The sequence below is a fragment of the Microcebus murinus genome, chromosome 25 (genome assembly GCF_040939455.1).
Source record: "Microcebus murinus isolate Inina chromosome 25, M.murinus_Inina_mat1.0, whole genome shotgun sequence".
NCBI lineage: Eukaryota > Metazoa > Chordata > Mammalia > Primates > Cheirogaleidae > Microcebus > Microcebus murinus.
The window spans coordinates 12125289-12150717 of record NC_134128.1 but is presented as its reverse complement, the minus strand read 5'-3'; the positions used below and the strand labels follow the sequence as shown (position 1 = coordinate 12150717).

Here is a 25429-nt window from a genome sequence, read left to right as displayed (position 1 = left end):
CAGGTATCATCCATAACATAAGGGAGTGGTATGAAAATGCTAATGTTCAGAATTTACTCTAGTTTTGTTTTATATTGATGTCTAAATCATGAGTCTTATTTCTCATGTGAGCATACATCTTTCCTTGTGAGGTAACCGACTTTATGAACAAATTTCGACGAAACCTGTGGGTTTCTTTTATAATCCTCTCCCTTCTCATGTTTTAAATTATTAGGCCAGTAGAGCTTGATGATCAGAACCCTGTAACTTTTAACTAACTACTTGACCTGTTGAATTGTTTCTCAGAAATGGTGAAATTTCTGCGAGAGTAGAGATTCTAAAGGCCCCTGCACAGACTTCCCAGCCCCAAGAATCACCATTTACAACTTGCCCCGAAGCACGACGTAGCCCCTTGTCAATTCCTCTGTAACTTGCCCCAATGCAGGTAGCCCTTTGTTAATTTCCCCTCCTTTAGAGGCCTGTACTCTCCTTTAGTTAGAGAGATGGACTTGAGACTTCTTCTCTTGTTCTCTAAACAAGATGTCTTTCCTATTAAAATTTCCTTTCTTCCCTGGCAATCCTTGTTGTCTCAGCAATTAGTTATTCTATGCCGTGAGCACCTGGACCTAGGACCCTTGCAATTTTGCTAACACTGGGAATTAAGTTTTGGTGTGTCTTAATCCTCACAGCCTTCCTATGAAATTGGTCTGGCCAGTATTCCCATTTCCAAGATGAAGGCTCCCACCGCCCCACCCCACCCCCACACACGCTGTGGCCTCCCCGTTTGTGGCAGTTCTTGGGGCAAAGACCATTGTCTACCTTCAAATGACCTTGTTTTGTTAGATCAAAATCAAAGGGACAGCTTTTTCCCCTATCATATTCCCTTTACCTAAAATCTTCTTCATTTGCTAAAAACTTACTCATTTTCTAGGTGTAATTCGGAAATCACCTCTTCTCTGAAATAGATACAGTAGTCTTCCCCTGATCTGCAGCTTCCTTTTCCATGGTTTCAGTTACCTGCGGTCAACCACAGTCAGAAAATATTATAGTATTTTGAGAGAGACGGAGAGAGACATCATATTCATATAATTTTTATTATAGTATACTATAATTGTCCTATTTTATTATAATTGTTGTTCACCTCTTATTGTGCGTAATTTATAAATTAAACTTCATCATAGGTGTTATGGATAGGAAAAAACATAGTCTATATAAGATTCAGTACTATCTGTGGTTCCAGGCATCCACTGGGGTTCTTGGATAAGAGAAAGCCACTGTATGTTGAAATAGATTCCACTGAAATAGATTTAATTATCTCTGCTTCTGTTCCTCCTAGCACTCTACTTATAACTTTTGTCATTATAATACTTATTATATCCTAATATAATTAGTGATATGCCTATCTGCTTCCTCCTGCTAGAGGTAGTTATCATCTTTATACCACTCTCATAGATCCTAGTACCGGGCCTGGCATTAAGTAGCTATTCAATAATTTAAAAAACTAAATAAATTGAATGAGTGACTTCATAGACAAGACAACAGGTAAGAAAGGCCAGATTATTGTCATTGCTCATATACTTGAAGCACATGCCATCAGTGGGGGAGAAAAAGGTCTAAGAGTAAGGAGGAACATTAATACACAATTGTAAAAAGCAATGAAAAAATGTAGATAAAGGAGGAAAAGAAGTGGCCCGAATCCAACATCATTGCAACTAATATTACAAGTGACATATCACTGTGCAAAGAGAAGAATTTCATTCCTGAATGACCAAGGATTTCTTACTGAAGTACACAATTTTCTTGTATGCTTTCTTTAAGTCAGAAGGAAAAATGGGAAGGATATTATTAATTAAGAAAAATCTGCCAGAGAAAGAAACAAAATGAATATTGGCAATTCAGCTGCTCTCTTCAGAAAGTGTATCCAAGATGGCATGCCTTTTATTATCAGCGTGTTGAGGGTAGAAATGGCTGTTATAAATAGTGACAAAAAAACCCAAAAACCAATTCATTGAGTCCCTACCTCACGCCAAACATTATGCCAAGAATTTTCACAAATTATCACATTTTAATTGCATGAGTCAGATATCATGATCCCCATTTTACAGGGAAGGAAACTGAAGATCAGAACAATTGAATGATTTTCTGAGGTTGCAAAGTTATTTGGGGAGCTTTGGTCAAACCAAATTTTGGGCTTTTCCTATGATACTCTATTACCACATCCTTTAGTGTATGGAAACATTCCTACCACATTTTATTAAAAGTATTCCCATTCTAAGACATTTCGTTTAGGCTATTTCACATTTGCTAAATTGTAGTTTGAGGATTCCTTTGACATGCAGTTGGAGGATCTGGCTATATTCTTTGGGCATCTGATGGAAACCGCGTTTAGGTAACGTGTTGTCATAGTAGTGATGGCTGACGGGTGTGTCTTCCATAGTTTTAGAGAAGGGCCAAAATCCATAAAGCTTCACGTTTTCACACAGTTCCACCGCGACACTTGCGATCATCAAACCGGTGGACAAGCGGTACGCGGTCACACCTTTAGTTCGCCAGAAAAGGGCCAGATGCTTCAGGTACTTGGGATGGAAAAATAGAACCTTTTGTCTTGCTTTAGAGTCTCTGAGTGTGTAGTACACTTTAAAAGAAACACCAGTGTTGGCCCTGAAAGAAAATGCTGGCAGAAGAAGAAATGCGTCTCCATAGGTTGCAATGTCCTCCAGAAATACTGCTTTCTTTTCCATTAAGTTCCCATATCTGCCAAATTTCAAAGAAATTATAATAATAACAAGGATAATAATCAAAGCAGCAGTTCTGGTAACATGAGGCTGGATGTACTGATGGTCAAAAAAGTGAACCATTTATATATTCTGCATATAAAAGAGATAAACTGCAGCCTCAGGGAAAACCCAATCAAATAAGCATCATGACAATATTAAAGACTAAACCTTCATCTTTCTTTCATGGAATACGTAGGCTTTCAATTGCTACTTTCTTACTGGGCTATATTCTTACTGGACAGAAATTTCTTGTATTATTTTATATTCTGACTCAGTAATTTTTTTCTAAAGTTATATTTTTGGTACTGAAACAGCTTCCAAATTTATAACGATGAAATACTTTTTCAAGTATAGCATGCATCTCAATAGATTAAAAACTCATTGAGCTATACGCTTGAGATTTGTGTATGTTATGATATGTACCTTTTGTATATATTTAAGTATAAAATAGAAGTTTCCTTTAGAAAACCTAAAATATCTCTATATAAATACAGATATATTTTTAAATTTCCTCTATGTATTGTGCTATCTCTATATGTCTTATTTAAATAATACCTTACTAAGTATTCTTGTAAGCACGATTGTGAGTGTTTAGAAAATAAGCTTTTGGAATGCAAATACAATATTTTATTTTCTCTCAAGAGATGCTAGAACTATTTGGAGGGGCAGAATCTATTTATAATAATTATCAGTCACTTTTGATTTAAAAAATGAAGTAAAACCATGTATGGAATTTTTTATTAGCCAACAAACAATTTCATAGTAGTTACATTGCAGAAGTGACTGGGTATTAGTTTTTGGTGATAAACTATTCAAAATGAAAAGTACATTTTGCCAGATTGTCCTAGAACTTACTCTCTGAATTTTCTAAGTACATTAAGTTTTATCAAGAAAATGCAGCCAAGATAAAAGAGTAATGCTAAAACTCTGAAAAGAAAATGGAAAAAAGCAACTTTACCTGTGTTTAAAAAAAAAAAAAGATGAGGAGAAAATTTCTCATTTGATTTAAAACATTTAGCTTATGGCATTAGAAGTACAACTGAGTCATACCTCTTACGAACCACAACCTTGCTAGAATGTCAAAATTTGCAAATGTATTCTTATATATTTTTCCCAAAGCCCTTCCAGCTGTATTGCAAGTCAGTCTCAACAAAAAAATTAACGTTCAGACTGAGAAACATGTTAAACACTGGAAAAATGTTCTTTAAAAATTATGTAAGTTGCAGGTACTTACTTTAGTGTTATGATACTGGGGTTGACAGTCACAAGATTTGTTTTGCTTCCAACATCTTTACTAACAGCCCCTGTGGTTGGGGGAAGGTTACATCTGAAATTTGGAAGGGAAACTATGTTCAAAATAGAACTTGTAAAACAAAAAGTATATATGCACATAATATATATATATATATATATATATATAATTGTCCTTATATTGGAGAAAATCATTGCTGTTAAGAGATCTTCAGAATCCATTTGATTTCCATTTAAAATTATTTAATAACTACTGAGCATTTGGGTGATGCTGTATGAAACACACAAATTTGATAAAGGCTTTTAATATTGATAATGATCTCTTTTAAGTATCAAAACCAGAAAGGACAATTACACCTTGCCTAACTTTCGAGGAGTTCCCAATCCTTTCATTAAAATTGTTATTTATATTGATTTTATTCCCACAGTGGTAGGAGCACTAATTTACAGACTATTAAAAAATTGAGGTACTGTGACTAAAGTTATAGAGTCTGCCAGAAGCAAAGACTACATTAAAAAAATCAAAATCTTCTGATTCCCACATGGATAGTTTTGCCACCAAATTATGGTGTTAATAAATAAAACCTTAATGTTCTTATAGTGATGTTTTCATACCAGTGTTCTCATCTTCCTTTGAGTACTAATTTGTTTTTAAATTGGAAAGCAAATTAAGAATTCTAATTTTGAGTAATTATATTCCCGTCACAAGAAAGGGAAAAGTTGGTTATGACTCTCTCAGTACCGTTTGTAGAATTTCAAGTAGTAAAGCTAAGAACAAAAAGGGAGCATCTTTGAGTGACTCCTAAGGAAGGCTGTTTAAAGTTGAGAAAGTCTATAATACAACTGAGTTTGAAATAGTCTATACTATGTTTTATGAAACATACAAATAAATGAAACATATACTTCTCTCATGGATATAAAAGATAAGTCAGAAAATAAATATGGCACCCTGGGAAAATAAATGTTAATCATAGGTACTAAGCCATAGAAAGGACCTCATTAGTGGGCTTCCCATAACAAGTCTACCTCCTAATACAGTCTCATGTTCTTTTGAAGAATAAAAAGTGACTTACGATATAGTATCATAGGAGATTCCTAGAGGGAAGGGTATTTTTTTTGTGTGTGTATATATACACATACACACACATATATAATTATATTTACATATGCATACACATATACACAAACACAGTATATAGTTCTAGTATAGCAGTGTTACATGTACATGTATATATTACATACCATACATATATACATACAGTAGTACACTGCATTTTATACACATACAGTAGTATAGTCATAGTATAATAATAGCATAATCATTGCCTATTTTTTTCTCCCTCACTTATTTCATATCTCCCAAGCTTTTGAAGTGAAAAAAAAACCAGCTTCCAGATTGTGTTATAAACTATCAACATGCATAGCCAAAATAAGTTCAGGCTTAAAAAATTAAATTTTAGGCCGGGCGCTGTGGCTCACGCCTGTAATCCTAGCTCTTGGGAGGCCGAGGCGGGCGGATTGCTCAAGGTCAGGAGTTCAAAACCGCCTGAGCAAGAGCGAGACCCCGTCTCTACTATAAATAGAAAGAAATTAATTGGCCAACTGATATATATATAAAAAATTAGCCGGGCATGGTGGTGCATGCCTGTAGTCCCAGCTACTCGGGAGGCTGAGGCAGAAGGATCACTCAAGCCCAGGAGTTTGAGGTTGCTGTGAGCTAGACGCCACGGCACTCACTCTAGCCTGGACAACAAAGTGAGACTCTGTCTCAAAAAAAAAAAAAAAAAAAAATTAAATTTTAATGACACCAACCATGTCTAGCCCTCATTTTGTCTTTCAGTTTAAATAACTGGCTTCAAAGGGAATTCTATATTCAGAAAAAATACCTGGCATCAGCAAATGTAGGATCTAGAAACATAGGCATTTATTTTAGAGTTATAAATTAAATATCTGCTGAGATTTTTTTTTTTAGTATTCGAGACTAAATTTATATTTCCTATACTTGCTATAAAGTAAAATGAATGTTTAGGCATAATCCTCAACACAGATGTTTTGGGAATTTTAAGTCTATAAAAACTCTATTGCAAGAAGAATTATTTATATTCATTATGGCCTTTTCACACTGAGTTCTTGAAGGAAATGGCTCAACCATTCACATACTGGCCATTTTAACGTTAATCATGAAGAACATGAATATTCAGTAATTGTTGGACTGTCAGGTCTATGGTTGTTCCATCATTATCTTCAGCATAAAATCTTAAAATGAAGTGGAGCTCTTTATTTAAAATCCTGTTTCTTTTTTATTTGCAGCATTGATTCACTAGGGATCAAAGCATATCTCTGATGTATAAAATCAGTGCTCCTAAAACTGGGAGAAACCGATTTAATTTTAATTGAAGTCCATCCTCACATGGATAAATCATCTTTCCATCATATATATTCTGAAAGTGGAGATGCTTTACAGAATGACTTGTTAGTACCACTCACACATAGAAACCATTTTGTTTCTATTTTTGCAAGCTAGCCGGTATCGAGACAGAAAATGTTTAAAAAGACCAGAATTTAGAAACTGCACGGTTTTTTAAAAATTGCAAGCCAAAAAACTAAACAATGGCATTGCATGGCTGTAAAAATACCGTGGTCGCCATTTTCCCAAGTATTATCCAAGAGCAAAACATCCTTGAAATGCTCTGCAAGAAAAATGGTCTTTAAGGTCAGGTGAGTCTGAGAAATGTTGCTCCTTAGAGTTCTTCCAAGGGAGCCATGGGACACTTTAACATACTGAAACCTCTGATAAGTCTTGTACTATAAATCTCTCATTCACCATGATTTCACCCAGAATTTTTCACCTGACCATAGCACATTTTTATCCTTCTGGTATCAACATTCTGAGAAACCCAGGAACCATGTGACACTTCGGGAAAGCTAACCTGAATAATTTGTAGACTTCAGCAACATAGCTCAAAGGCCAAAATTTCCATGAGATATCTTTCCACTATCCCTCTAAAATACCCACCTGATCTTTTGTTTCAAAGAAACCAATTTGACAGGTCTTACCTAAAAACGAAGTCGGATTTGTCTATTTCAGCTCCGCAGAGAGACTTATTGAGAATACCCCCATTTCCAACCACCGCACACTGATTATAAGGGTACCCCACAAAAGGCTGCGACTAGCAGGAGAAAAAGAAAAACTATGTGAAATACCATTAATTTTAGAACCACAAACATCAGCTTAATTCTAATAACTTCACTTCTTATGCAGGCTAAGGAGAAGAAAAAGAACAAGAAAAGGAACAAGCAGCAATGTAGCATGCTGATCAACTTATTATGACTTACAATAAAAAATCATCATCGTGAACCTAAATTTCATTTCTCTTGAGAGGAATATACATCATATAATATGCAACATAATATAATACTATGAAATATAATATCTTTGTATACAAATATAACTGGACATACCTTACATCATACAATAAAGTAAATAAAATGAGAATGGCAAAATTCCACATTGTGCCTTTCTGACAAACGGGACATTTTTAGCAAAAAAGAGAAAATAAAGAAATTATAAAGTAGCATGCAATCTTCTATTCCAAGGCATAAAGTTAATAGGTAATTTAGCAAAAATTCCCTGTGCTTCTTAAATATAAATTAGACCTTCAGGCTTGGTAATGGTATTAGATTTATGCCTGCCATCTCTACAAATGACCAGCCAGGGTGCTTCGGGGAGGCCTATCAACTCTGTGCTGACATATTTCAAATTAATTTCCAAGGCCTGAATCTTTTTTATTTCCTCCTGGGGTCCAACTTGCTTACCCCCAAAAGCATTCCCACTTTCCCCAAGTCCTCCACAGTCTGAAACATAATCTTTCAAGTCAACGGTGCACTTTTCCTTTTCTGGTCACTTTCCCTGAAGTAAGACTGTTACCTGGAGCCCATAGCAAAGGTGCCAGCTCATACTCCACAATGATGAGGTCCCAATTCACCTACCCTGTTTCTAGGTGCTGGACCTAACTTGTGCAATCTGGTTCATATTGGTAAATATTCACGAATTTTTTCAGCCAGTAGTTAAACCATTAGTAGCTTGAAATTGTCCATCATGGGGATATTTACAGCATTGAAATTGGTAAAGGGTGCAAAATCAAGTGCACCCCTTCCCAGAGCCAGTTTACCAGCAGCGCTGGCAATACAGCCTATGGCCCATGTGGTTTGAGCAGCCCCAAGAACAAGCAGACACCCCTGAACCCCTAGGACTGCTGTCTGCTCCTGGTGCTGCAACTGGGGGATGCCTAACAGGCAAAGAGAACTCCATTTCAGTACTTCTCTCTTTGTAGGTTTGTCTACCGTGCTTGTCATGTGAGAGGCACTGTTCCAAGTGCATAATTTATTAACACATTTAATCCACACAACCACCTTAGGAGCATTTTACAGATGGGAAAATAGAGGGATGAGCTCGAGCAGAAACTAGTAAGGGGTAGAGCTGGGATATGAATCCAGGCAGTCTGTTCCAGAGTACATGCTCTTAACCACAACCCACTGCACAGTTTCTCACCAGTTAAGTTAAAATGTTGACTTCATTAAGTGCCTTATTTTTCGTTATAACTGCAATGCCTAGTGGAGAGGGCCTGGCTCTTAAATGAATGGTTCCCAGATACCTTGGGCTATTTCATGGCATTGAACTTCTGGCTCAAGATGTCTTTAGACAGTGTCTACTAAATGCTTCCACAATAAATTCTGGATTTAATAGATAGGATAGAATGCAAAAATGAAAATATGCTCTTTATGATGCAAAATAGAAAAGATTACTGAGGGAAACATATCTCAAATTATGCACTCAAAATAATGAATGTTTTTCTATGGTTTCTTGGTCAACCGGGGGAAAACATACATATGCTTCAGTATCTCGTGTTCAGTAGGAATTTAAATAAATTACAAACCTCTACATTCCCTTAAATAAACCTCCAGCGAAAATGCAAATTTGCAAGGCTCTACTGCCTGCTCCTGGCTCACTCTGGTTGCAAATTAACTGTTGTTTTCCTTTTCAGGTGACTTAGAAAAGTTTGTGGAGGAAGTGACTTCACACCATTTAAACAAAAGCAATCTGCTGTGTGCCCAGCAGTTAGTCCCCCAGAGCTGCACGTAGAAGGGTGGAGTAGACCATGAGCCCCATCTATCCATGGAAAGTGAAGGTTAAGGCAATGCCATAAAGTGACCCAGCTCTACAACTGTTACCACATTGACTGCAGAATTTCCTCTCCCCAGCTTTTAAAAAAAATCAGTGTAAATTTGGGAAGCAGATGCAATTGTTAACTGCATCACAATTATCAAACCTATGCTAAGTTATTTCTTTCAAGGTACCCAATGAGAAACAAAATAGCTGCTGCTTCTCTTTCTGGTCAGCATAAAGCAACACAAACACTAGCAAAAATTGCATAAATGAAAAAGTTGCTCATTGTCAAATTCTCCAAGGCCTTCCCCTGATGGGGAATAGAAATATTATTTTGTTATCTTTTCAATTATTGGCAATTTCTATACACTGTGAGAATTCTTTATGAGTTATTTTTGCACCCCTTTTCTCCCAGAAAATTTACAATATTTTCTTCTTTATAATTTTCCATTTGTTTCTCATTTATTCTCTGCAAATTATTCTTCCTCTGCATCATAGTATAAAAAAATTGGAACTCTTACATGATCAAAAATAAATTAATTGAAAGAAGTCAAAGGTTCAACAAAAGAGAATGGTAACAATCTAATATCCTACAGTTGGTAAACTGTACATATAAAGGGAATCCCATTTTGGCCTTTTTGACTTGGTCTAACTGCTTCTAATCAAATCATGGAAAGGTGCCTGAGAATGTATATTTATAAGCAATGGTAATTTTCCTCTTCATAGTAAAAATTTCCCATGTTTGGATTTGTATTAAGGGTCAAGTTTCTCCTCACTGTGTCAACTGGCACTATCTCATATCATCTCACTCATTTGTTACTTAACACATATGTAATGAATGCATATATGTACTGGTAACTGTTGTAGGAGCTTGGGATACATCAATGAACACAGACAAAAAGCCTTGTTTTTATGGTGGTTATGTTTATTGACCACAAATGCATATCAATTTCCTTCCCAAACACAAGCCACATAAGCCTATAGTTCTTTGTGAAGGAATTGATGTAGCCACCCAAACTCGCTACCAGAAGAATCTTACTCCAGGTGAAAAATGGCCACCTTCACAAGCCCCAGCAATTAGTATGCAGAAAACTCAAGCACCACATCTCATTTGAAGAAGAATCCAGAAGACTTGGGACTGGAAGAGCTCATCATTTAAGATATAAATAGTTTTCCCTGCAGAGCCACAGTGCATTCAAACTGCCTTTTTAAAATGGTCCACTGTATGCATTTTATACAACATAAGTCTATGGCGTTTTAATCAATCCCTTCGTTATTTTAAGTTATAGCTTAAAGTGAGAGAGAATTCATCTAGAATGGTGACACAAATAACGCACAACAAATCTTTACTCACCACTGGAAACATATGAAAAATACTCTCCCTAATTGGGATGTGTTTTTTACTTTCCACCTCGTAACTCATATTAGTCCCAACTGGAGTATTATTTTGAGAAACAACAAAGTTTTGAACGGCATCACAACAGGAAGCAAGTTTCGCTCTGCAAAGGAAAAGAAGACAAGTGAGCCAAGGCATAAGATTAAAAAACCAAAAATAGAGACTACAATGGAAATGTAAAAAGTCTGCCATATTGACTTTCTGGAGGAAGATAAATTATTCACAAAGATGACATTTTTATCTCATTCAATTCTAACTATCCCTGAATGGTGGGATGATAACTCGTCAAGGTGAAATAGCAAAGCAGTTAAACATACTTACACTCAGGTAGGGACCTTCTTACTCATAGAAAATACTCATGAACATGACAGTTTTAAATATAAAAACCTCCTTCTAAAACTATTGTTAAAACGTTAAAGAGAAAAACGTGGGATGACATTACAGTTATTTTACAAAATACAGGTTAAGAACAGAATCTAAACTAAGAACAGAATCACAGTCACCAAAGCAGTATGTAATCATTTATTATGAGGCAAGTCCAACAAAAAGGAGAATTATTGAACACAGTGAATCTTTAAGGGAAGTGAATTTAACACACTGACTGCCACATTAGAAAAAACATTTTTTTTTCGCTTGGACCCATGGTGTTTTATTAAGAAAATAGAATAAAAACGTTGGAAACAAAATGATCCTTTCTAATTTAATGAAAAATTTATTTTTTATTGTTTTCTGTGTGTGACTTATATGCAACTTGAAAAATAGTTCATGTGGCTGCCAAAGTAGAGACGTGTGAGTTACATATGCTTCACGAGGCCCCGGGCTCAAAACTAGCATGAGTTAAATACAACTCACGTGGCAGTTAATATGTTAAAGATGTCATTCCTCATAGAAAGCCCAGAAAAGCATAAATAGTCCCAACTATATTTCAAAACTATCACTGTGGAATGAAACATCATCGTGAGAATACAGACCCAAAAAGATGCTTTTAGGGATCACCCTAGTTAGCTCTTAACCTCTTGCAAGTGACTATAGAACCACTCAGAATTTATATTCCATTGATATAATTCTTTGAAAATGTAGATTCCAGACCATCTCTTAATAAATAGTCTGGGGTTTAATAAACCTTAAAGTCAAAATCAAGGTGCACCCCTTGATTTTGTCAAGAGGCAAAGTCAAGAGATTCTTCCATTTGCACAATGGAACTATCTCTCCACTTAAATCCATTTCATCATTTGGTTTTCATAGACTCTCCTCATAAAAACACTTCATGTAATTGAAAATGGTAATCAAGCAAAACTATAACCTTTTCAATCTTGAAGAATTTACAGAATTTCCTTTTCTCTCAGGTTTTCCTCAAAGGAAAAGTTTCTCATTAGTTTAGTCATCTTTTTCCTCTTTAAATCTTGACTTATTTCTCCATATTACTTAAAAATATGTATTCAAGTTGGATTCAATCACTGGACAAAGGAGAGGGAATATTCAGCAAGGACGTTGTCTCTGGTTATATTCATAAGAATTGGCCCTTTCTCATTCCACAGTCTTATTACTGGTTTTTGGTCCTGAATGGTAAACATTTGTACATGTTTCTAATGAATTTTGTCCTTTTGAAAAAATACAATTCTCTAACTTGTCACAGTCATTTTAAATCTAGTCTTCCTGAATGCCAATAATTCTCAAGGTATGAAAAGTCAAGATGCTATTATTTGCATCCTATAGTCAAGGTTTACAACAATGCTTCTTCCATCAGTCAACTTGTATGGCTGAAATAGTATAGTCTTCTCAATTGAATTCTGTCACGTGCTCACAACTTCTTTTTGTATTTTAGAACCTATCATTGCAAAAAGATAGTTCATGGAGATTAGCAAAAGAAAAAAAAATGAAAATGAAGTGATGTGTAGTCAAAAACATGATACTAAGTAATTTTTAATTACAAATTTAATTTGATAGCAATTCATGTACATATTGCAAACTCAGAAATCCTTATGTGTTTATAATTTTAAATGTCTCTTTAATCCAGCATTTTTAGGAAAGACAACATAATATAATAAATTCCTGTTTAGCTCTGACAAGTAACTTAATTTCTCTAAGGATATTCGGTACTGACATGAATATTGCATCACCAAAAACACTAACCAGAGTTCCTTGTGTGCTTTTTGTTATATTAATGAGTTTTTTCTGAAATTATATTTTTAAAATTTAAAATTTTCAAACTTATAGGAAAGTTGAAAGAAGTAGACAATGAGCACTTGATTATCCACCAGCTAGATTCTCCAATTAACTTTTCATTATATTTGCCCTATTGCATATCTATTCAGCAATCCATTTTTGTTGTAATTGTTGCAATTCAAAGTAAATTACAGGTCTCAGCATGCTTCCCCTCTAAGCACTTCCTGTCTCCAGCCTTCCCCCAAGCCCCAGAAGCAACCACTTTTGTGACTATTTTCCATCACAGATTAGTTTTGCCTGTTCTAGAATATGAAAAGAATCATACTGGCTGTGTGCTTTTAGGTAGGACTTCTTTCACTCGGCATAAATGGTTTTGCGATTCATGTATGTTGCCGTGTGCATCAACAGTTTGTTCCTTTTTATTGCCGGAGTGGTACTCCGTGGTATGGGTATAACAGAGTTGGTTTAGCCATTCCCCCATGAAGAGTCAACATTACACATCTAAACACTCATAATAATCTCCCAGGAAAAATAACAGAATAATCATTCAAAATGTCATTTCTGCAACCTGCCTTTAGTCACAGACTAAGGGGACTTGTTAAACCTTTGCATCCAGTGGCAGGGTGACAAATGTATGGTCTTCATCAAGTCCCTGCTCATGTGGGCGTTAACCAAAACACCTGCCATTTCTGTGACACCACAGCTGTCTGCAACTGGAGCTTTTCCATCCCACAATAGTAAATGTCCCCGTCAGATCAGAAGGCACGAGCCCAACCCTATACTTCCCAGAGCCTTTGCACACTCCTTATCCCATCTGATTCGTGCTACAGGCAAGGAGGTAGAAAATACTATTATTCCCATCTTAGCGATGAGAAAACAGGGATTGAGAGAGGGTAAAATAATATGACCAAGTCAGGCAGGTTGTAAATGACTCAAAGTTCTGTCTTTTGACATTCAGTTCTTGGCAGTTTGCAGTTTGCACAATTCAGTTGTTGTCATTGGGCGGAATGCTGTCATTTAAGCCTCTTCTTCCTGGACGCTTTCTGAAATGATGCCACGATAACGTGGTTGTTCACAAAGTAATGCTGGTAGCACCCTGCTGAAAACCAGGCACTACTTGAAGGCTACTGTGCAATTTACATATAAATGCTTCAAATCCTATATACAACTGAGACATTTGAGTCTCTCATTTTACATAGAAGATGTACAGGATCCTCTATGGGATCAGGGCTATCAGGCAATCTGGTCTATGTGCCCTGAACAAAATGGAAGAGAAACCCTAGCTTGATGACAATCTAGCCCTTGCTGTGTCCCACCTTCAGCAATTTCCTCCACATAACTCAGGTTCAAAAGAGAATATACTGCCTTCCACCCCCCAGGAAAAAAAAATCGGGACCCTCTGTACTGCACTGAGTTCCAGAATTCAGAAGAGAATTCAGAGTTCATGTTCTTTCAAAAGTGCTTAACTTTCAAGAAGTAGGTTGGTCTTGGGAGAATCTGCCTGAATCCTCGTAGCATTGATCTATAAAGGCGGAATCTCAAAATGTGCAAAATCATCTTTGCATCACAGATGGTCTAATAAATACACTTTTGAGAAAGAGGCCTTTGTAAAAATTGTGGAAATTCATTTTTCTTTTTCATTGTAGGCACTATTTTCTTTTCTAAAAAAACATTTGTTTTTGTTTTTTTTGGTTTCAAGTCTCAGGTCAAAATTCTTCTTCAGTTCTAAATGCAAAGCTCCCTGGATTTCCATGAAATGTTAATGACAACCTAAGGCTCTCAGTGCAGAGGACACTCTAGGACACCCTGAATACTAACGACCTAAAGGCCGGAGCCCAAACTCCCAGGCATCGCTTCTGTTTATTAAACCCTCTGATAGACTCCCTAACGAGATGCAGGGCTGTTATGGGGAGGTAGAGGCTGTAGGCATTTTGTAAAAGCACTAATAAAAAGTTAGATGTCTGGGATTCATTCTCTGTGATTCTAATGAGGGTCCTAAAGAAAGGGGTTTTAAAATGTAAGCACCTGCAGAAACTCAAAGGACAAATTTACCATCCTAACCATTTCTAAAACAGTCAAATTTCTTTTCCTTCACCAAACACACAACAAACCTAAGCTGAGAAATACACCACCTGCTCCTGTTGATATTCCTTTTTTTCTGCCTTTCCTCTGGCCCCACCCAACCCTATATAATTCAGTGATTGACTGATAATTCAATAACAAACATTTGGTGCAGTCTCCCCATGTGCTACCTATTTTACATTGGTTATTTCATTTAAGCCCTACAATAGCTCTCCAAAATAGGTACAATTAACACTCTCAGTTTGCAGATAAGAACAATTCAGGCTCCCAAAGTTAAGAAGGTCCCAGAGTACATATTCATTCATTCATTCATTCATTCAGTTATTCATATTTATTTAGCACCTAACAAATACCAAGCACTGAGAGGTGCTGCTGTCTATGCGTTGGCCAATAAACTAAGCATTGTCTCTGCCTTCACAGTGTTTGTGATCTAGCAGGGAAGAAAAAAGCATTTACAAGGATGACTTGTCAGGTAGTAAGTGGCAAAGCCAAGATTCAAGCCCAGGATTCAAACATTTACTCCAAAGCCCACGTTCAGGGCATGCCCTACAAAGAACTATGGTGTGCAGTGGGAGAAATTAACATGAATGAAATATTCTTGTCCAAGCTGCCATGTCTTACAACCCAATTGATTTTTCTAGAATCCTCAAGTTCATAATTGGAAGCACTTCTTAAAGAAAAGAGTCGGAGAGCTTGATGGGCTCAAAGGGCCTTTCTACTACTGTTCATGCCACATACTGTAGGAAACCCCGCCCACACATTCTCCACACGCAGTGGTCCTGTTCTAGGGGCTGTGTAGACTCTGCAGGAGTCCGTGTGTTTGTGTGTGGACCTGTGTGCATAGCTTTGGGGAGTAGTGGTCTGGGGAAGGTGGGAGAGAAAGAATAACCTCGTATTGCGGGTTGAGAACAAGTCCTCCCAGGTTAGAGGCCACTTAAGGTATGAAGAAGATTTATAGGCTCTCGCCCAACTTGTAGAACCCAGCAGTGTGCACTGGCTTACCAAACTTCAAATGTGACCTGAAACTGCATAATTAAAGGAACAGTGGCCAGAAGGAGAGAGGAGAGACACACTCTACCCTGTAACGTTCACACCATGCCGGTGTGCTTGGCTTTACTTTCAAAGGCACGATGACAATCTGGGGCCTGTCTGGAGGGAACAGATTGGAATCCAGGACAGATGAAGAACTGATCATGTCCAGGCAGGAGAACAGCAGATTGAGGGGATTCAATACTTGTCTTCAAATATTTCGTGAACTATAAAGTGAAAGAAGAATTAGATTTAACTTATGGAGCTTCAAGGTATAGAACTAGGACTCTGTTATAGTCTTAATGCCTGTGTCTCACCCCAAGAAAAAAATTCCTGTGTTGAAACTCTGCCCTCAGTATGATGGTATGACGAGGTGGGGCCTTTGGGAGATGGTTAGGTCATGAGGGGGGTCCCCATGAATGTGAGGTTACAGTGAGAAGCTGACTGTCTGCAGCCTGCAGGAAGTGCCCTCACTAGAGCTCACCAGGAGTATGCTGGGCCCCTCATCTTGGACTTCCAGTCTCCAGAACTGTGAGAAATAAATGTTAGTTGTTGAAGCCACCCAGTCTATGGTATTTTATTATCGCAGCCCGAGCGGAGTAGGACAAGGATCAATGCGTAGAGCAATTCAGCACACATTTGTAGAGCAGCAGATGGGTGATGTCCGTGGCCCAAAGTCACAGAATTACAATTTACAAAGTATTAAATACAAATATGAATAAAACATGGGTGAGCCCTCCGGGAGCTTACATACATCAGGAGAAACAGACAAGAATCATGCCTGGTATTTCGATGTTATCATTTCAATGTACTATGAGGTTACACTAAGAACACACGGGAAGAGCACTTTAACCTGAGCATTGAAGGGAGATTTCATGACTGTGGTGTTAGCACCGTGCCCAGCACACAGGAGGCACTTGATAAATATTTGTTCACTGAATGAATAAACCTGTTTGGGAACAACCTGTCAGGTCATGTAGAATGGACGGCAGTGGAAAGAGACCAGACTGGGAAGTGACTGGCAGGTTATTGCTAGAATCACCGAATTAAAGACTAAAACAGCCTACACTAAACAAGTGATTTGTAGGGTGAAAGGGAAGGAGGAAGATTTGTAGGTGGAAAAAACAAAGATAAGGGATTAAAAAAAAAAAAAGGCCACCAGGTGATCAGACGATGGCTCAATGAGCAGGTGCACTTCTAGGTCTCCCCCCAAACCTCAATGCCCTCTGGGGAATTCATTCATTTCACAGAATTCATCAAGAGATCTCATGTTCCAGGCACTGTGCTGGGCCCGGAGAATAGGCCAGTGAATGAGTCAGACCCCAGCCCTTGCACCCGGACAGCACAATGTAGATGACAAGCAGAACATGGAAGGCACTTCAGAGCAAGGCAATGACGGTGAAAAACGGTTAACTCTGGTCTGGAAGGAAAGGTCAGCAAAAGAAGGGGAAACTTTTTCTCTACAAAGGGTCACTGAACCGCAGGTAGGAAAATCAATAACTGGTTGTGCAAGCAAAGAACAATTCGATTCCCCTCCACCTCCCAAGAGCCATAGAAAATATTGTATTCATAAGCTTATAAATTTTTGAAAAGGGAACAGAAAACTATTTAATGAACTCAGAAAATATATTTTACATTTCGGCATTTACATTACTGTGAACTGCAGAAGAAAGGTAGAGAGGTTAAAGAGAAAGAGCAAACTAAAACTGCACAGAAACTAATTAAAAAAAAAGAAATAGATGGACATAGCAGGTGACAGGGAAGGAAAAGAAAAGCATCAGACACACAAAGTGAAACAAGAAAGGAAACCCCTGAGAAAAGCAGAAGAGAGGAAGACAGAAGGTAAAAGATAGTTGCACACAAAAACCAAGGATATAGAGACACGTGAAATGTACAGAGAGGAATTCAAACACCGACATGGTCACGGATTTATACAGACAGAACCTTCAACAGAAAGGGGATCAGAAAGACACAAGATAGAGGACCACATAGGAACATGAAAAAGGAAACGTGAGTTTGAGGCTCATGTACACAGATGCATAAATGATAACAGTAAATACATGCAAGGTGTCTACTATGTCCCAGGCATTTTTCCAAACTCTTTATATATTAACTTATTTAATCCTCATAACAGCCCTCTGAGAGAAACACTATTATTATCTCTACTGTTGTCCCCATTTTCCAGATATGGAAGTTGAGTCAGTGAAGTGAAGTGACTTGCCTGAGGTCACACAGCCAGCAAATGACAGGACTGAGATTTGAACACAGAATGTCCAGTCTGAATATCTGCGTGCTCTTAATACTAACCTAAACTGCTTCTAAATGTTGCCTATTATAGCATAAATAAACCACATCAGAGACAGAGATAGCCCACACAACCACTGCCACAAGACATGGATACATTCTGACCTTCAAGGGAAAATATCTATATCTTGGGACATCATGGAAATTGTGATTACATATTTTAAGCAGTGCCAAATTTTCATGGCTGTATGTGTAATAAAAAGGGGAAAATAGCATCCAAATCCCTCCCTTGTGAAGCCGAGGGAAGACCCAGCCAAGTACAGGGTCAGGGGTCTGGGGTCCACGCAGTCAAGACTAAGGCAGAGAAACCCTCCCCAGGCAACAGATTATTGGGTCTGTATAAACCAAGACAAAGCTCCTAAGAGAAAGAGGATGGACACACTCAGGAGAACAAATATGAACAGCAAACACAAAAGAGGGTAGAGTCAAGACTCGAGTGACGTGGAACAGCGTTCAAGGAAAATCAAAGATTTCATTCATTCATTTATCCATTCATGTGCACATTTGTTTGGCAAATCAAGCTCTTACTATTGTTCTTAGTACTAGGAATACAACAGAAAAAGGACAGAGCACATGCCCACGGAGAGCTAGTAGTCTAGTGGGAGAGAGACAATAGCAAACAATTAACACCATCAGTCTACACTGCAACAGGGGCAGGAGGTAGAACGAGCTGGGCCAGGCCATGCCAGGCCTGCTGTATACCACTGACATATCCAAAAAAGCCCCAGCCAAGACTGGTGGAACTGCAGCCCAAAGAGAACGTCCTTTTGTGACAGAGTGGCCCTTCGAGACTGGCATCCCTGCCCGTGTGGGGTTGGGAAGCCCACGGTTTTGGAGCTCTTCAGGTGCTGCTCTGAGTGGAACAATCCACTTGCTTAAATCCTTAATCTTGTGTTTATGGTTTGCTGGATCCATAATAGAGCAAAGTGAAAGCAAGTTCAAGGTCGACTGACTCCGATTCCAAGTCCAGGGAAACCCAAGGACCTGGGCCAGCTGTGGGATCCAGAGCACACAAGAAGGCACCTAACCCACTGGGGGGTGTCAGGGCTCGGCTCCCAAAAAGAAGCAAAGTTTAAGCTGGAAACCTAAAGATAAACAGAGCTGGCCAGGCAAGGTGGGAGAAGGAGACGGAGGGATAAAGGCTATTTGAGAAGCAGGGAAGAGGGAGTGTGGCAGCCTGGAGGACAGAGAGAGAGGGGAACACGCACAATTATGAAAAAATCCTGTGTGGTTCAGGAGACAGAGCGCTGGTGGGGACATTGCAGAACTGCCCATGAAGAGCGCTAGGAGCAAGCCAAGGTAAACAGTGTGGCTGTCTTCCACGGGAAAGGGCAAGCCACGGAAGGGTCTCAGTTAGGGAAGTGACACGTGAAAAATGCATTTTAGGATGTGCACCCTGACTTCAGTGAGGAGGACAGATCTGTGGGATGTGAAAAACGATCCCACTTGTGGATCATTGTGGATACTCTCCAAAGATGGCCCCATCAATTCCTTCTCTCCTTGTATGCACGTGTGAAATAGAATCTGCAACTCTTCCCCTTGAAGAGTTAGTAACTACTTGGATAATAGAATGCCGCAGAGGTGGTATTCTGGGATTTCCAAAGCTAGGTCAGAAAAAGCCTTGCAGCTTCTGCCTGTGTCTCTTGGAACATTAACTCTTTAGCTGCTTCCCCAAGGACTCCAGCCACCATGCTGCAAGAAGCTCAAGTCACATGCAGAGGCTCTTTGGAGGCACCCTAGACCTGTGGTCCCCATCCCCAGGGCCATGGACTGGTACCAACACATGGCCTGTTAGGAATCAGGCCACACAGCAGGAGGTGAGTGGTGGCTGCCAGCGAAGCTTCTTCTGTATCTGCCCCATCACTTGCAACACCACATAAGCTCCGCCTCCCGTCAGATCAGCAGTGGCATCAGATTCTCATAGGAGCATGAACCCTACTAACTGCGCATGCGAGGGATCTAGGTTGCGGGCTCCTTATGAGAATCTAATGTCTGATGATCTGAGGAGGAGCTGAGGCGGTGATACTAGCGCTGGGGAGCAGCTGCAAATACAGATTATCGTTAGGAGAGAGGTTTGACTGCACAATAATGTAATGTACTTGAATGCACTTGAACCCCAAGCCACACCCCAACCCCTGGTCCATGAAAAAATCGTCTTCCATGAAACCAGTCCCTGGCGCCAAAAAGGTTGGGGACCACTGCTCTAGATGACAGTCCTAGCTGAGTTCTTGGTGAGCATTCAACACCAGCTGCCAGCTGTGTGAATGAGCTACCTTGGACGACCTAGCTTTTGATGACTCCAGTTCCAGCCACGACTGGGACAGCAACTGTATGAAAGCCCTCCATTAAGGGCTCCCCAGCTGAACCAAGTCAGCCCATGGAACTGAGAGAATATGAAATCATTGCTTTACTCTGTCGGTTTGGGGGCAGTTTATTACATAGCAAATAGATAAACAGAATACAAGTTAAGAGATAAACAGTAGCTCTGTAAGTATGGGCTCTCCAGAGAAAATAGAACCAATAGAGTATCTGTCTACTCATCTATCTATCTATCTACCGTCTGTCTAAAGAGATCTATTTTAAGTAAGTGGCCCATACAATTATGGGAGTTGGCAAGTCTAAAACCTGTAGGATAAGCTGGCAGCTTGAAAGTCAGGTAAGAGTTGATGCTGCACTCTGGAGGAAGACTTATTTCTTCTCTGGGAAACCTTCACTTTTGCGCTTAAGGCTTTTAATTTTTTGGATGAGGCCCATGCACATTATGAAGGGTAATCTCCTTTACTTAAAGTCAATCAATTGCAGGTGCTAGCCACATCTACACGGTATCTTCACAGCAACACCTAGATTAGCATTTGATTAAGTAACCAGATCCTACAGCCTAGCCAAGTTGACACACAAAACTAACCATCACGGTCACCTAGTCCAGAGTAGTGGTGGCAGTGTTGAGAAACGAAGGCAGATTTGAAATATATTTAGGGTGCGAGACTGCTGAATTTGGTGTGAGGCTGGGCATTGACACCGAAAAAGAAGATGACAGCAGGTGCCATGCAGGGAGCTCTGATTCGGGCCAGTGGGAGAACAGTGGTGCCTTCCCTGACATGGGGAATGGCCTGAACAACAGGCGCGAGGGAAACACCCTGTTCATAATGAAGGTAGTGACCTGTTGCGGTTTTAATTCATGCTAACGCTTGTAACCTACCAAATGGGACCACGCTGCAGCAGGAGAACCGGGAGTTAGGTTGTGAAAAGAATAGGATTGTGAAGTCTCTCAAAGCAGGAGGGACTCACCCCTCTGGCCTCAGATGCCATCTGGAGCGAGCACAAAGCTATGCCCCCACTGTCCTCTCTCGTCCCCCCAGCTCGCTAGCTGCACGAGTGTCCCCTGCCTTTTTCAAACTGTTAGGTTAAAGCCAACTGCGAATTACGTAAGTGTGGGAAACACAAGCTCTAAAAATACAAAGTCAACTGCTCAGATGAATGTTAAGATTTCTGAATATATTTTATTTAATAGTTTACAGTCCAAAAATAAAAAAAAGAAATCCAGGTCACTGCCATTATTGTGCAATGTGTGAAGAGAATGTAAAGAAGTCATTTTGACCAAACCTTGGTTGATAAAGTATAAAGTTTTATTTATTTAGTGGTTTTAGTGTTTTTGTTTTTCATTTTGAGACAGAGTCTCAGTCAATCGCCCAGGCTGAAGTGCAGTGTCATCATGATAGTTTACTGCAGCCTCAAACTCTTGGGCTCAAGCGATCCTCTTGCCTTGGCCTCCCAAGTACTTGAGACTACAGGTGCACACCACCATGCCTGGCTAACTTTTTTTAGTTTTCATAGATGGGGTCTTACTATGTTGCTCCAGCTGATCTTGAACTCCTGGCCTCAAGGGATCCTCCCACCCTGGCCTCCCAAATTACTAAGATTACAGGCGTGAGCCACTGTGCCTGCTCTAGTAAGATATTTTTAAGATAAGAGCAGGAAACATTTTTCTTTTTTTTTTTTTTTTTGGCAGACTTTGTCTGGCAACATATTGAGATCCTGAATTAACACTCTGTATCCTATGAAAACCGAGTTTTGTAATTACAACGCTGAATCAGTCTTATGTATAATTATACCAACATGCTACTCTGTGAAACATTTCTTAAGGGAAACATCCCCAGTATATTTTGTGTTTATGCTGCTTTCTTTTACAGAAGGTCTCACCATTTCATGAACTTCAGTCCACCAGACCAAGTGCTCACTATACGCTCCAGCGACTCTGAGCAACGCAGAGATCTCACAGGGCTTCATCTGTGCTTTGCACAGGTGGAAGAACAGGTACCATGTTTCCCTGAAAATAAGACCTACCCATAAAATAAGCCCTAGCAGGATTTGTAAGCATTTGCGCAAGAGAAACCCTACCCTGAAAATAAGACCTAGTGATGGGCGTGGCTACACAGCGCATCTGCACAACCCATGCATTTCGTAGCAGAGCGGTAAAGAAGACCAGCAGCCCTTCTCATCTGCCCCATGAGAGCTCTGTTGCTCGACATGAGAGATTGGGGCCAATGTTTCTAAAGGAAATAGAGTCACAAGAAATTCAAGATGGAATTCGGGGTTTGGAGAGTTATGATGATGTTCCAGAAGAAGACAACTTAACTATATTTGAATAAATGTAGATGGTTGTACCATACTTAAAAAAAAAAAATAACACATCCCCTGAAAATAAGCCCTTAGGGTGTCTTCTTGAGGCAAAACAAACATAAGACCCTGTCTTATTTTCGGGGAAACACAGTAGGCAGGCCCATTCTGCTCATGGCCATTTAACAAGCTTGGTTCTCACACAGAGAGGCCCTGGATGCTCCTAGAAAGCCGGCTCTCGTCTCTGGCATCCTTCCCGGACAGCTCCCGCGGTGGCTCACTGTGGCATTCATCTTCTACTTTTCGGCTTCAGCCCCAAACTCAGCTTCTGTTGTTGCCTGGCCTCTGGGGACTGCTTTTGACCTCTGGCTTCCTCCCAAATCCCCATTTTTCATCTCTGTCCTCAGGCTTCACCCAACAGAACCTCAAATAAGAATTATCCATTCCTACCCTGAGCTTGTCAACCCCTTATTCAGTCGCAGTCGAGGGCTGAATAATCTGAGGATTTTTGAGGGGTGAGATACGCGAGTTTGGCTCTGCCTAGAACTAGTACCAAGCTGATTCATCTTCAGGCAGTTCGGGGTCACTTCTGGTTGGATCACGTGATGTGACCTGCTCCTCAAAAGCGGGGGATGGGACACACGCTGTTCACAGAAAGGTAAGTCCTTTCCTGGTGCAAATAATGCACAGGAAGACCCTGACTTAGAAAGTTGATGTTTAATACTTTCCGCTCCATGTGGCCTACTTTCTATCATGAAAAGATCAAAGAAAGTTCAAATAGAACAACTTGAATAGGAAGCGCCGGTCCTTACCAAGTGCAGGATCTAACCCATACGAAATGATCACAAAAGCAAAACTGGGGCCGGGCGCTGTGGCTCACGCCTGTAATCCTAGCTCTTGGGAGGCCGAGGCGGGCGGATTGCGCAAGGTCAGGAGTTCAAAACCAGCCTGAGCAAGAGCGAGACCCTGTCTCTACTATAAATAGAAAGAAATTAATTGGCCAACTGATATATATATAAAAAATTAGCCGGGCATGGTGGCGCATGCCTGTAGTCCCAGCTACCCGGGAGGCTGAGGCAGAAGGATCACTCGAGCCCAGGAGTTTGAGGTTGCTGTGAGCTAGGCTGACGCCACAGCACTCACTCTAGCCTGGGCAACAAAGCGAGACTCTGTCTCAAAAAAAAAAAAAAAAAAAAAAAAGCAAAACTGGAGTTTGTAAGTGTTTACACGTCTCCCCGAGCACAGGATTAGAACTGAAACTATCACAGCTTTATTGCTACGTCATGGACTTTCTGTATTTATTATAGATGTGCGGAGTTTAAGCTATTTTTAGTAAAATTAATTGTAATCTAGCAAAATGATATTAAACTGGAAATAATAAGGATGGCTACCACGAGTACTGAGATCCTCACATGTAACAGACTCTGAGCTGAGCATTTTACATGCTGAATATTCATAAAAACTCACAGAGGCAAGTATTATTTCCATTTTACTGACAAAGAGACCAGCTGGGAGATGTGGCTTAGTCTAATAATAATGATGATGATGCCACCAACACACCAACGACCAACTGTCAAAAGTAAAAAGGTGCCTTCAAGGTGTTCTAGTGGGAACTCATTCGCTTCTAAGGGAGATAAAATTTTAAATAAATTAAAAACTAGGGATAACAAATAAGAAAGGTCCATGGTAAGACACACGGAGCCAAAAATTTGAAAACGACAAGTGTGGAGTCAACTTAAAGCTGTGCCCAGGCTCCCAAACCCAGAAACCAGACTATACTCTTCAACCCCTCATTACTATGCTGAGCCTTGACCCATTTTCTCAACCATTCAGAAGATTCTTCATTCCTCCTGATGGAAATATTTTCCAATCATTGTTTTGCACTCCATAAAACACATGGCTCCCAGATTAACTACCTATGTAAATTAAATAATCACACACACACACACACACACACACACACGCCCAGAAAATGAAAACTCACACTTGTGACCAGCATAAAAGAAGGTGAATTTCAGGACAGTGAGGCAGTAATGGCTTCATCGGGTTGTTCAGGGAAGGCTCCCCCGGGGCAGGAACAACTGATTTGAGATCTGGAAGATCGGCACTCACTAACTAGGGAAGGTCGGGAGGCAGAAGGGACAGCATTGTCACAGCTCCGGCTGAAGCAGGTACAGTACATTTGGTGAAATAAAAGACCAACAGAGGAGCCAGGGGGAGTGTGGGACACAGTGAGGCCAGAGGAGCAGGAAGTTCCCAGGCAACATAAGACCTCGTGGGATTTTAATTTTAGTCTTGAGTACAATGGAAAAAAATACCAAGGGGTTGCAAATTGGTTGGACCAGGGTGGAATTGGTGGAAACGAGTTGCGGCCAGAGTCCACAGTCCAGTTTGCATTTTTTTAAAAAATCCCTTTTGAAAAGCTTCTGTTCAGGTCTTTTATTTTCTTTTTTATTTATCCCCCCAGGAAAGTATCACCAAATGTTCATGTCCTTCGCTGACTTTTCGATGGGTGAAAACCTGCCTCACGGGTACAATGAACACTATCGGGGCGGCGGGCACACTTATAACTATGACTCAAGCATTATAAAAGTGATTCATGTAACAACAACAAAAAAATTCCTCTGGCTTTTGTGCAGGAAATGAATAAGAAGGATCCAG

General features: G+C 39.6%; 1 protein-coding gene across 1 annotated transcript in view; it reads right to left on the bottom strand.

Annotated features, from left to right (window-relative positions):
- Nucleotides 1–2024: 2024 nt before the first annotated feature.
- ST8SIA6 (ST8 alpha-N-acetyl-neuraminide alpha-2,8-sialyltransferase 6) overlaps nt 2025–25429 on the bottom strand; it is a 35465-nt gene continuing 12060 nt past the window's right edge. Inside the window, exons 2-5 of the mRNA XM_020284178.2 lie at nt 10529–10673; nt 7065–7177; nt 3991–4083; nt 2025–2733 (exon numbers count right to left, since the gene is read on the bottom strand). Of these exons, the coding sequence (XP_020139767.2) occupies nt 2265–2733; nt 3991–4083; nt 7065–7177; nt 10529–10597 (744 nt within the window). The 5' untranslated portion in view covers nt 10598–10673 and the 3' untranslated portion in view covers nt 2025–2264. The remainder of the gene's footprint in view (nt 2734–3990; nt 4084–7064; nt 7178–10528; nt 10674–25429) is intronic.